Source organism: Hordeum vulgare, chromosome 3H, assembly GCF_904849725.1.
Source record: "Hordeum vulgare subsp. vulgare chromosome 3H, MorexV3_pseudomolecules_assembly, whole genome shotgun sequence".
NCBI lineage: Eukaryota > Viridiplantae > Streptophyta > Magnoliopsida > Poales > Poaceae > Hordeum > Hordeum vulgare.
The window spans coordinates 604,284,387-604,298,131 of NC_058520.1; the positions used below are offsets into that span (position 1 = coordinate 604,284,387).

General features: G+C 40.1%; 1 protein-coding gene across 1 annotated transcript; it reads left to right on the top strand.

Annotated features, from left to right (window-relative positions):
* Positions 1-685: 685 nt before the first annotated feature.
* Positions 686-1,239, top strand: LOC123441031. The gene has a single exon (XM_045117560.1). The coding sequence runs from the start codon at positions 825-827 to the stop codon at positions 1,047-1,049; it is 225 nt and encodes a 74-aa protein (XP_044973495.1). The 5' UTR covers positions 686-824; the 3' UTR covers positions 1,050-1,239.
* The last annotated feature ends 12,506 nt before the right edge of the window (positions 1,240-13,745 follow it).

Here is a 13,745-nt window from a genome sequence, read left to right on the forward strand (position 1 = left end):
AATAAAATCCTACAATTTATTTAGCTAGGTAAATTTAACTAGAATTTGATAAAGATCTATTTGGATGACTACGTTAATCTAGGCAGGTAAATCAGAAGCTAACGTTAATATTTATATCTTCTTGAAATGCACGATCAATTAAAATAGTACTTCCTTAGTTTTAAAATAAATAATTTAAATTTAGTATAACTTTATATCAATTTATTATAAAGTTGAAACAGTTATTTTGGGATAGAGGAGTATACAAACGGAAGTCTGTAATCGTAGAACCTTGCCAGCCAAGGAAGCTCACCTCTGGGCTGAGTCACCCGTCAACTACTACATGATCGCCATTTGTCCTACCCTATCAGCAGCGAGACCAAGGAAAATTCAACATGCCAGGAGAAACTGAACGCACCAGCCGCAACACACACTGCACTGACTGACAGGTGGACCAGGGTTAGCCCCTGCCCCCACCAGTCAGTGCCCCGCCTGCCTCAGGACACTGCTAGTACAGCCATACGCGACGCGTGCGTGGGTGCGTCACTGCCGATGAAAGACGAGATAGTAGGCCGTTGTGGTTACGAGAGGTGGCCACCATGTGCTGCAAATGAAGCCAAATATATACAGTATTAATACTACGAATGATTTTATAATTGGGGAGCGTAGAAACCTTCCGCTGCAAGTTTGCATCGAGCCACTCTTCTCCACTATATATAAAAAGGTCGCCAAGAACCACACACACAGGTCAGTTAGTCATCACAGAGCAGCTGAGTTTTTCATAAGCTGAAGAGCAGAGTGAGTGAGAGATAATCAGAGAAAGGAGCAACAGAGGAGCTGCAGCCATGGGGTTCTGCTGCGGGCCTTCGGATGTCCAGGTGCTCCCCAAGAACACCTCATCATCATCTTTTTCCTCTTCGTCTGCCAAAGATACCGTTGATGGCGGCAAGAAGAAGCAGCAACAAGGTGTAAAGAAAGAACAGGAGAAAGAGAAGAAGAGGAGCAACCTCGACCGGGCCACCCTCACCACGCCCCGCCTCCCCTTCCATTCTCGACCCGGTCTCATGTGACAGATTACACAATAGAGCTTGGGTGCTCTTCTGTTAGCTTATTCAGGTTTGGAGCTTAATTAGGATATCTAGTTTCGGTTCTTGCATTGAAGTTTCCAGATTTGTACTGTTGCCACGTGTACTATTTATTCATTTGTTAATTTACTGTAGGTTGCGTTCACTATCATCAACGTAATACTTGTTTTCCCTTTGGCATAATCTTTGCTGCAGCAGCAGGGAAGAATGAGTCATTTCTTCGTGCTGAAGGTGAAAGCGTGACCCAGAACCAAGCAAAAGCAAAATAATAATAAAATGTTGCGCCCAACAAATTAAAGACAAGTCAAGACAAAGCATTTTACACAGGGAAAGAGCATTGACACAACCAAATAGTTTTACTTAAGGAAGTACACTCACATGCCCGGATGATTTCACTTTGGAAACAGGCTCTCGCTTCTTCGCTTTGTATTACTAAAGCCACACAACCAAGGTTCATATGGCACGGAGGAGATCCTCTAAAACCGATCAAACATGAAAACACCACAAAATTAGCCCAGAACGCTAAAAACACACAAGCATGCACAACTAAACGCATCATGTGAGTCGACGAGCTCGAGGGACCACCACACTCATCGACAACACCCCCCTCCCCCCTCCCCGAGAGGAACAACACACAAAGCATGTCGCGGCACCCAAAGCGAACAAAGTGTTTCACCTTGAGAGTCAGAGGATATAGAGAAGGTCTAGGGGTGCCCGAACCCCTAAGAAGAGAGTGACACTCACATGCATCACCACCGCTAGCCGCAGAGCTTTCGCTCAAACCTTCACTAGTAGAAAGCACACCTTTCGTCCGCAGCATTAGTCCCGGTTGGGTTTTGGATCGGGACTAATGTAACCATTAGTATCGGTTCCAACGGCTAGGAGCGGACGGGGGCACAACCAAGATTAGTCCCGGTTCGTTTATGACCTTTAGTCCCGGTTGGTATTACAAACCAGGAATAAAGGGGTGGTGGGAGGCTGGCGCCAGGCTGGGGCCCCAACAAACCCATTTCGTCCCGGTTGGTGTTACCAACCGGGACTAGAGGTGGACCTTTAGTTCCGGTTTATACCAACAACCGGGACTAAAGATGTCCTTGTATAAACCCCCATCGTCCAGCCCGAGCTCGAGCTCATCCTCTCTTTTTTCTCCTCTCTCTCTCCCCATGGCTCGAGCTCTCATTCTCCATTTTTCCCAACATTTGTCAAGATTTGAGGCACCCCATCTATCCGAGGGTTGTAAAAGGTTAGCAACTTCATGCTTTCACCTATGATTGCCAATTTAGCTTGTTTCATGCTCTATAAGTATAGTGAGTTGTCGGTTTTATTTTGGGAGTAATTATGTGGGAGTTTATTTGATTAATATGCAATTTGAGCTCAAATTAACTTCTTAGTTTGCATATGTGTAGGTGTGATTTACTTAGTTCCTTCCCGTCCCCGTCCTCACCATCGTCAATCACCCGCGCCGGCCCATCTCTGGCACCACCTTGGTGAGGCTCTTATTCTTATCCTTTTGTAAAAAGAAACCTTATTTGTATGATTTAGATAGTTGCTTGTATAATTTTCTTACTTGCATGATTGTTTGTTATACGTAGTGCCATGGTTTTGATATCTATCCCCATCGGCCCTCGTTCGGTTTATGATTCGGATGTGGTGTATAATTTTTAATACCATTTGTTTCATTTCGTGTTTATGACAATTATGCCCATCAAGTTGGCATATATGTTTTTATCTAGGAGGTATGTGAACCGGAAATTGCAACCGACCCTCTTCTCAAGAAGTTAAATTTAGTTGAAAAAGAAAACCAGTATTTGAAAGAAAAAAATTAAGAACTTCTACAGTTGTGGGATAGTAAATGTGTACGAGTGTGTGGGATGAGCACAAACATGATGAATTTGACATACGAGCGTTGTTGTTTGTAACCATCAATGATTGGCCTGCTCTTAGAACCCTTTCAGAACTGACAAACAAGGGATACAATGCATGCACACACTATTTAGTTGAGACCGAAATTATATATTTGGATAAATGTAAGAAGAATATGTACCTGGGACATCATTGATTTCTTCCGATCAAGCATCTCTTAAGAAAGAAGGGCAAGCATTCAAAAGGTGGGGCAGATCACCGGAAGAAGCCTGGCCATCGTACTGATGATCATATACTTGATATGGTCAAGGATTTCAAAGTAATCTTTGAAAAGGGTCCTAGCGGACAATCTGTTCCGAATGACGCTGATATGTCCATTTTGCATCATGTTTTATTACTGTTATTTATAGTGTTTTTATGCATTTTCCCACTTGGTGGAGTAATTCCAATGTCTTTTCTCACATAATATGCACCGTTTACATCAAGAGGGAGAATGCCGACAGATGGAATTCTGGACCTGAAAAAGATACGTCAAAGGTACCTATTTTGCACATCTCCAAATGGGTTGAAACTTTACGGAAATTTATTTTGGAATAAAAAATGAGCAAAGAAGTACCACACGGGGGCTACCAGGCGCCCACTAGGCACCAGGGCACGCCAGCCCCCCTGGCGCGACCTGATGTCTAGTAGACACCTGGCCCACCTCTGGTGACCATCTTCTGGTATAAATTTCCTTTTAAGCTGAAAAATCAGAGGAGCACTTTCGGGACGAAGCGCCGCTGTCACGAGGCGGAACCTGTGAGGAGCATTTTTTCCTTCGGCGGAGCGATTCGACCGGAGGAACTTCCCTCTCGGAGGGGGCAATCGAGACCATCGTCATCACCAACAACCCTCTCATCTTGAGAGGCCAATCTTCATCAACATCTTCATCAGCACGATCTCCTCTCAAAACCCTAGTTCATCTCTTGTGCTCAATCTTGTAGCGGAACCTCGGATTGGTACATGGGATGTAGCTAGTAGTGTTGATTATATCTTGTAGTTTTGTTTTAGTTGATCATAACAAAATATTTTAATTGATTCTTTTTGGTTGATTTTTTTGCTTTTAGAGTTTTATAAAAGCTTTTTAGTTTATTATTTTAATGAGTTTTCTGAGCTAAATGACTCTCAAATTGAAAAGCACTACAAATGAAGAATATTATAAAATACTTTTTGTTAACCTAATAATGTTATTTTTTTTCTTAAGTAATTAGTTTAACCTAATGCTTTTTATTAACTTAATTTATTTTGATGCATAGACACATAGTGATTCAAAAAAGCTGACACAATTGTTCTATGTTAAGGAGATAGACCCTTGCTACGAATCTCAAGAAGATTTGTAGTAAGAGTCCATATCCTTAACAAAGGATGCAATGGCGCAGAAGCATATCCCTTCTCGATGACCTGGACATTTAGTTTAATATATTTTATTTTTCATGCATTTAATTAAAAAATTGAGTTTAATGACCCTAAAATTAAAATGCACTACAAATGAACTCTCAAAAAGTGGAAATTTAGAATGGTATCATAATTTAACCCACATAACATGTGCTAAAAAGTTAAGAGAGTTACGACAAAAATTGGATGCACTTCGTGTACAAACTGGACAATCTCTTTCGAAGTATGAGGGTTTCGGACGAAAACTCATGTATTACAAAAGGATTTCATTTTTAACATATTTTAACTCCAGAGTTTTGTGCGTTCAATATGCATCATTCAAAGCCACATCATCAATTTTCAACCTTTTGTGACTTCATTTCCTATTTTTCATGCGTTTAATGAATTTTTTGAGCTAAATGACCCTGAAATTGAAAAGCACTACAAATGAGCGCGCAAAAGGTTGAAACTTGGCATGGTATCATAATTTCACCCCAACATAGCATGTGATACAAAGTTGAGAGGGTTACGGCAAAAATTAAAAGCACTTCGTGTATAAACTGGACAATCTCTTTCGAAGTATCAGAGTTTCGAACGAAAACTCATCTATTACAAACGGATTTCATTTTTTTAAACATATTTTAACTCCAGACTTTTTATGCGTTCAATATGGACCATTCAAAGCCACGTTATCAATTTTCAACCTTTTGTGACTTCATTTGCTATTTTTCATACATTTAATTTATTTTTTGAGCTAAATGACCCTCAAATTGAAAAGCACTACAAATAAAATCTGAAAAGGTTGAAACTTGGCATGGTATCATAATTTCACCCACATAACATGTGTTGAAAAGTTGAGAGGGGTACGATAAAAATTGGATGCACTCCGTGTACAAACTGGACAATCTCTTTCGAAGTATCAGGGTTTCACACAAAAACTCATCTAGTTCATTATATAATTAAATACATAAAAAATCATTACATAACATCATGAATAGAGAAGTGACCAAATTAATACAAGGTCATCATCACATTAAACCAAAGTACAGTAGTGATTAAATGTTATTACTAAAAAATAAATACATAAAGTTCACACATATAGTTCTCATAGAACAACATACAACTCTCTGAGCATCTAATTAAAACATATATTGAAACTAACGTACAACTATATAAAACATTTAAATGCAACAATAAATGCAATCAAAATCGCAACTAAGGTAATATTGATCCAAGAGGATAATGATACCAAGGCCCATTGTCCATGGCATATTTTTTAATCTTTCTAATCTTCAAGCATATTGCATTCATCTGGATCTTGTGTAGATCGACGCCATCGGTAACATGCAACTTCAATTTCATCTTCTCTTTCTTCAACTCTTTTCAGTTTTTCTTTCAAATAATTGTTTTCTTTTTCAACTAGATTTAACCCCTCGACAAGAGGGTCGGTTGGAATTTCTAGTTTACATACCTCCTAGTTTACATACCTCCTTTTTGTCGGCAATCCCTACAAGAACAATTCGTAAAGTATTTGGGCCCACGGCCCGAAAGTGATGAAGCATCCGAATTCTCCATAGGGTATAATTTGTGCCATCAAAGTCAAAGATACCATTGTGCACTAATCCAATAGTCGACATCGATACTCTCTAGGTCGTGAAACCTAATTAAAGAGAGACCTAGCTCTGATACCAATTGAAAAGACCTCGATGACGCCTAGAGGGGGGTGAATAGGCTATTTAAAAACTTCTTCGGATTTGGCTTGAACCTAATGCGGAAATAAACTAAGAGGGTACTTGTCAAGCACAAATCCTAAATGCACTAGGCACTGCAACGTGTATCAACAACACGATCTACCAAGATGGACACAATACAGTTACTAACAAGCACAAGTAAGTTACACAAACTTACTTGAGCTATATCACACAACAAGTAGGTGAACAACACAAGATACTAGATCACACTATATCAACACGACATATCAAGGGCTGCAAGTATGAACGTGTGGATATAGAGGGTATGCTTGAATGATTAATCTTGTACAAGAAATAGCCAACACAATATAATGAGCACAACCAATATGCAATGTATGTATGCTCAAATAACACAAGTAAACCACAAGTAAGGAGTTAGGGTTAAGGATAACCAAGGTCACTCACACGAAGATGTATCCCGATGTTCACTTCCTTGGAGGGAAGCTTGTCACCGTTAGAGAGGTGGATGTTACCACGAAGGCACACCAACGCCACGAAGGCTCACCCTATTCTCCCTTTGAGATAACACCACGAAGGCGTTTCTCAACCACTAGTGGTAAGCCTTTGAGGTGGCTTCCAAACCCTCACAAACTTTTCCGGGGGGTAATCACACGGATTGATTCCTCTCCGAAGAACTCCTACCGCCTAGGAGTCTCCAACCTCCAAGAGTAACAAGATCACGGAGAATGCTCAAAACTTGCTCAAATCACAAATAGCTTGGGTTGAGACAAGGAGAGGGAGACGATCTATCTTTTGATTGGAACAACTCTCAAAGGGGCTCACAAATGCTCTTGGGATCTAAGAATTGGAGTGAGCAAATGTGTGTGAGGTGGAAATGTGTTCTTATGAGGATAAGGCTGTGTTGGGCTGCCCTCTCACGAAGTGGGAGGGGGTATTTATAGTGTGGAGTGAAATCCAGCCGTTGGAGGTACTTTAAGTCACACAGGGTCCGAACGTCCGACAGTTGCCGGAAGTCCGGGCGTCCGCGAGGGGTCGGACGTCCGACAAGGGTCGGTCGTCCGAGGCCTCTAGATACGACTGAAACTATTTTGAATTAAACAGCCACCAGACGTCCGGGGAGGACCGGAAATCCGAGTTATACAACTCAACTTCTACTGGTGATAGGTTCCGGATTTCTGACGGGGGTCGGACGTCCGGTCCTCGGACGTCCGGACGGAGCCGGAAATCCGAGTTATAGAGCTCATGTTCTTCTGGTGCAGGGCTCCGGATTTCCGAAGCTGGTCGGTCGTCCGACCCTTGACCGGCCCTTGGACGTCCGGAGAGAGCCGGACGTCCGAGTTATATGGCACAAGTTTCTCTGGTGCATAGTTCCGGAATTCCGAAGCTGGTCGGATATCCGGGCCTCGGACGTGCGGAGGAAGCCGGAAGTCCGAGTTATATGGCTCTGATTTCTCTGGTATAGGATTCCGGATTTCCGAGGTAGTCGGTCGTCCTGCCCTCGGACGTCCGGAGGAAGCCGGATGTCCGAGGCACTAGTTCTGTTTTCAGATAACAACAAAGCAGTGGAGATGTGGTCTGAGCAGAAAGTGAAGATGTAGTTTGAGCAAGTTCATCACAAAACCTGTGATCCCCTCTTAATAGTGCGGGATCCCTAAGGACTCAAGAATCATAAAAGAGTATTGATCATCCATACTTGAGTGTATACTTTTATTCGTTGATCATCACTCCGCACCACTAACGTCAAATGAACTGATACCTTTGAGGTAGCCCTTTCACCTGAGCTTGATGTTGTTGTTCCTTCTTGGCTCAAGTTGAAAGCAAGACATGATGAAGTCTTCAAGTAGCTTTCCCATACACAATGCAGAAAGCCTAGCTTATGTATTCATCTTCATTTGTCCACCATGTGAACATCCACAAGAATCAAGCATGTAGTGCTCAGGATGCTTATCTTGATTTTGTCCTTGTTAGCACATGAGGTTGTCCTTATCAACACATGATCATTGACAATAGTTTCAATGATATATTCATGCTGATCCACTTGAACTTGCACACCACAATCTTGATGACGATCACCACTTGACGTCATCCTTCATGGGTTGTATGAGATCTTCCTTTTGACGCAAGCCCAATGGAAGCACACCTAACCCCCACATAGGAGTCTCACAAAGACCATGGGTTAGTACACAAACACGTAATGGACAATGCTTACCATACCATGGGATCACTTGATCCCTCTCGGTACATCTTATACGCTTTGTGTGTTGATCATCCTGATTTACTCTTTGTCTGAGATCTTGATCAACCTAGTGTTTCTATGACCATTCTTTGGATAATACCTTGAATAGCATCTTGGTCATCATATAAACTCCTTGAACCCAACAGATGGACTTCAAGAAGTGCCTATGGACAAATCCTATAAATATAACTTAAGGCAACCATTAGTCCATAGGAATTGTCATCAATTACCAAAACCACATATGGAGATATATGCTCTAACAATCTCCCCCATTTTGGTAATTGAAGACAACCACTTCAAGAGAGTTTATATAAGGAAATAAGCATAACCAAGCGCACACATACAAGGTAATAGTGCATGTGAGCAAAATGTAAATGCTTACGCAATAAAAGCAAAACCCTCTAAACATATCCAAAGTAAACTCTCTAAACTTCTCCCCCATTGGCATCGATTGCCAAAATGGACGAAAAGTTTAGAAAGCCTAAATAGTAGGTGGTCCTCCAAAAAGTGTGTACTTCTCACCAAATGAGTGCAGAAAAATACACAAATACAATGATAAGTAGTTGGAGGAAAACGAACTATATTGAGGACCCAAAGATTGCAAATAAAAGGATCGTATGCCACAAAGACATACAAAGATAGAGGCAAGCAATCAAAGGATTCCAGATGGAACAAACTATCATATGGTCCTTCGAACCACATGAATAAAAGATATTATGATAAAGGCAACATAGTGCTTTATCAAAAACTAGAGAAGCTTCCCATGATTTGTGCACTAATATGAGATTTTTGTATTTGACACAGGTGCACAAAATAGGATCGTTGCTCCCCCAGAATTTATAAAACACACAATGAGTGCAAGAAGATAGATGAGACAATAAGCATATCAATTGCACAAAACAAATGGTTGAGCAACATGTAATAGAAGCAACTTAAGAATAGGCTCAAACAAAGTAATGTGTATGAGTCATGGCAAAGCACTTGAGAAGACTAAGATAAGGATGAGCATTACTCATCAACATAGTCTTGATGAAATGAGATACAAAGTGCAAGACATATCATTCCCACACGCACATACTAGAAAATGGGTTCACAAGCTTACTAATAAACAAAATAAGAACCAACACTTGTGACAACCCATTGTGAAGATAGGAAGCAAGAACCTTGTCAAGAGGAGGGATACTAATTTAAAATGGCAAAACCCTCATCAAGACAAGCATGAGGAAAAATAATCTTCACGGCCAAAGAGTGCATGAAGATGTAGGAAAATAAGATACGCACTCAATACAAATCCTTTCACGAAGCCACCAAAACTGGAAAAAGGGAATGTAACGATGGACGTGAAAGAAAAGAGGATATCAATTAGAGATGTACTTCTCTCATGTGTAACAGATTCTAAGTAGAATACAATCATGATGATATTTATCCACAAAGAAGGATATACACACAAAATGGTTACAAGAAGGAACAAACTAGATATCCAAAAGGAAGTCATAAATATATCAATGAGATCTTTTGCTTGGAAGCATAGCACATGGCCTAATATTTTATTATTGTATAATATGAACTTCCAACATACGAACATCAAAGACATCCCAACTAGTAGTAAGACATCATCGTTCGGATGCTTTGAGAAAGCAAACAAGTACTACAGGAACGAATCAAGAGATTCATGCCATGATGCAACCTGGAAAAGAAAAGACAGGTTGGGTCCTTTGCAAGAAAAGAATGCATGAAGTGGATACTTGTTACCGAGACAACATTGGATTGATGTAGTAGATAGTTGTTCTTTGATCATCCTAACTTGGCTCCAATAATCACATGGTCTCAACATCTTCCTTATAGGTGAGCCGAGCATCCAATGCATCTCCCGTTGTTCCTGGAACAACAAAACAAACAAAATGGTGCCCAAACTCATTGGGACCAAAGAGTTAGAAAACCAGCAATACATAGGACAAACTCCACATACATATGTGCATATAGATATGAATTTGAATTTCATGCACACTTTAGCCAATTTATGACAAGGTAGAATTTCCCCTATATATTGGGTCAAAGAAGGAAAGCAAGCAAAAGAAGTTGTATATAGTAGATATGATACGCATGCTCAAGACTCTTAAGAATCAACTCAACACAAAGTTGATAAGTCACCAAAAGACAAGGTATCAAGTGATAATAAGATCCTAAAACAAAAGGAACTATCACTTGAAGGATATCAATTAAAAGATACATCAAGGAATGAGATATCCATTGACACATGCCAAATAGAAGGCAACAAGAAACCAATTGAAGGAAAACAAACACGAGGTATCTAGTTTCCAAGAGAGAGCTAGGTTCCAACAAACAAAGCCCTCTACAAATTTTCATGATGGCACAAAGCATCATAAAGAGCAAGACTTGCCTCCCATCAACACACACTTGATGGGGATCAAATGATTTTATGATGGGTGAATAAAGAGAGTGTTTTAAAGAGAATAGGATAGCTCCCCCAAGAGACGTGCATTATATAGAATTTGCATTTGAATACAAAACGCACACGATGGGGTCATCACTTTCTCTATATCTATAACCACACTAGACATGTTAAAAATAGATTCATAAGAGGCAAGAAACACAAACGAAACACAAAATCCAATGTAAAGATGATTATCAATTCCAATCACATGATGGGAATACCAATTGTCAAGGACAAGAAGTATTTTTGAAATGATACTCATTGGTAGATCACAAATATATCCAAGATCATCTTTACCCATAAAACGCAAGCAAATGACACTTGTAGAGCTAACATGCCACCTAGGAACAAGATAATTTACAATATCAACACTAAGTGGCAATACGTCAAATGTACACATTTTCTAGGTTTGTAATATGCACATAGCATATTACTCCCCCATAATGTGATAAACCAATAACATTAACAAGTGGCAAATTAAAACCAACAAGAGATACTTAATGGACCATATAGAATTTGAATTTCTCATGAGTAAGACATACCACATAGACACTAGATAATCTTGAAGCATCAAAACTAAGTGGTATTCCCCATGTATACACATTTATAGGATTGTGAGGTGTGCAAAGCACATCACTCCCCCACAATGGGATAATCCATTAACCTCTCACAAGAGCCAACAAAAATACAGACAAGATGCAAATAGGCTCAATACAAGACTCACATGTACATGATGTGCAAACCAACATACACATACTTGATTACTCAAGATAAGCAAGTTGGAGGCACAACATATACAAACGCATGCAAGGTACAAAACCACAACATGCAAAGGGGGCAAGCACCTAACAATGTAAACAGTTTAAGTATAAGTTACCGTAAGGAGGCACATTGGATATAAGATAGAAACTCGATAATCCAAATGACTTGGCTTGAGATAATATGAATGATGAAGACCCCTTAATTCTTCATTAGTATCCAAGTCTCTAATGTCCTCCATAGTCACCTATTGATCAAGTTTGAGTTTGTTGGTCCCCAACTACGTTGGGTCCTAAGAGGTTAATCACAATAGGCTTGGCAACCCAAATGGTTCTTTTCTTGACACCATTTTGAGTACCAAAAAACTTGGCAAACACATTGCTAACCTTATCCTTCCCAAGGGAATAGATATCATCAATAGTGATTGGGTTGGATAAGTTACCTCTTGTGCAAGACGAAGCGACGTGATCCTTCTCACGACATAAGTAGCAACATCTACCCTTTTCTTTCTTCCTAGTTGATTTGTCACCTCGGGGAGTGTTGGCTTGGGTCTTATTGGGAAGAGGCCTTCCTTCAACTTGTAGTTGAATATGTGATTGAGTTTGTGGCCGCTTCCCTTGTTGCTTCTGACTTTGAGACTTCGTCTTCAAAGGGCAAGATCTAACATGGTTCCCTTTAACTTTGCACTTGAAGCAAATGATTTTGGCCGAATTCTTGACTTGTTCTAGGCCCCTCTTGTTCTTGTTTGAGTTTACTCCAAACTCATTTTTGTCATTCGGAGATGTTTGCTCACACAGGACGTTGTTGAGTGTGGGCATCCCTTCATGACACTGTTCCAAGTCTTTCTTCAAGGAAGTGACTTGGGCCTTGAGCTCTTTGATTTCCTCTGCACGGTTAGTATCAATGCAAGTACTAGAGGAAGTGTAAGCTTCAATGTTAGAGCAACAAGGCAAGGAAAGTAATTCATCACACGATGTAGCAACATTATGAGTAGACGAATTACGAGGACTAGCACATGGAAATATAGTACTTTGACTAGAAATAATGCCATTGTCCACATGAGGCTCGCTTGATGTTACCTTGGTGATGATAGCCTCATGAGCTAACTTTTGCACATTATGGGATGTTAGAAGATCGGCATGAGAGCTTGTGAGCATTACATGGTTTTCTTCCAACTTCCCATAATTGCTAGTTAGTAAATCAAGTTGAGCACGTAGCTCAACATTCTCCTTCAATGTTGATACTTCAAATGAGGTAGAGTTAGATGTACAAGTATCATCAACAATATGAGAGGAGTAAGTAGCAAATAGAGACTTCTCATTAGTAGATTGAAGCTCCTCATAGATCTCCGAGGTTTTGATGAGCTCTCCCTTGAGATTATTGCATTCAAGGAGAAGGACCTCAAAATCCTTTTTAAGTTTATCATGAGCAACTTCAATCTCTCCTTTTGAAGATATTAAGTCTCTACATGCTTGATGACTCTTCTCAAGTTCATGTTCAAGTTGTTCACTTTTAGCTTGTTCATGATTAAGTGAATCATTACAATTTTCAAAGTAAGCAAGAACATCTTGGAATCTTTGAAGAGCGTTATTTTTAGCTTTATGAAGAATTTTACTGATCACATAGATATTTTCAGTCAAGTCATCATCATCATCCTCATCGCAAATATCATCGTTATTGCACAGGGAAGATGATACCTCATTATTACCTCTTGCCATGAGGCACATGTGAACTGGAGGAGTTGATGATGATTCTTTTGGTGAATCAGATTCTTCATTAGTCAAAAGTACTTCATATTTCTTGATATCCCCTAAATGATTAGTCATAGAGCAACTAGGGAGAAACAAGATATTTTGATCAAGAGGACACGAGGAAGCAGGCATATCACCACAGACATTTGTCGAGGAATCTTTAGGTGAAATGCATGACCTATCAGCACAATAATTTACACTATGTGTGGTGCTAGATATGCTCGTGTCCATAGAGGCTATGACATTTTCATCAACATATATTTCTTCACTCACCATGTCATTACCTTGTGAGATTGAAGATGCTGAGGTGTGCAAGCAATCGGATACAGAAGTAGCGGTGGACTCTTTAAGATCGAAAAGAGTGAAGAGCTCATGCACCAACTCCTTCATCATAATACCGTCTTCGTCAAGATTGGACCCACCATATATATCTTCAAGTTTAGTCCAAACTTCATGAGCTGACTTGCAAGTCAAGATAGACTTAAACACTTC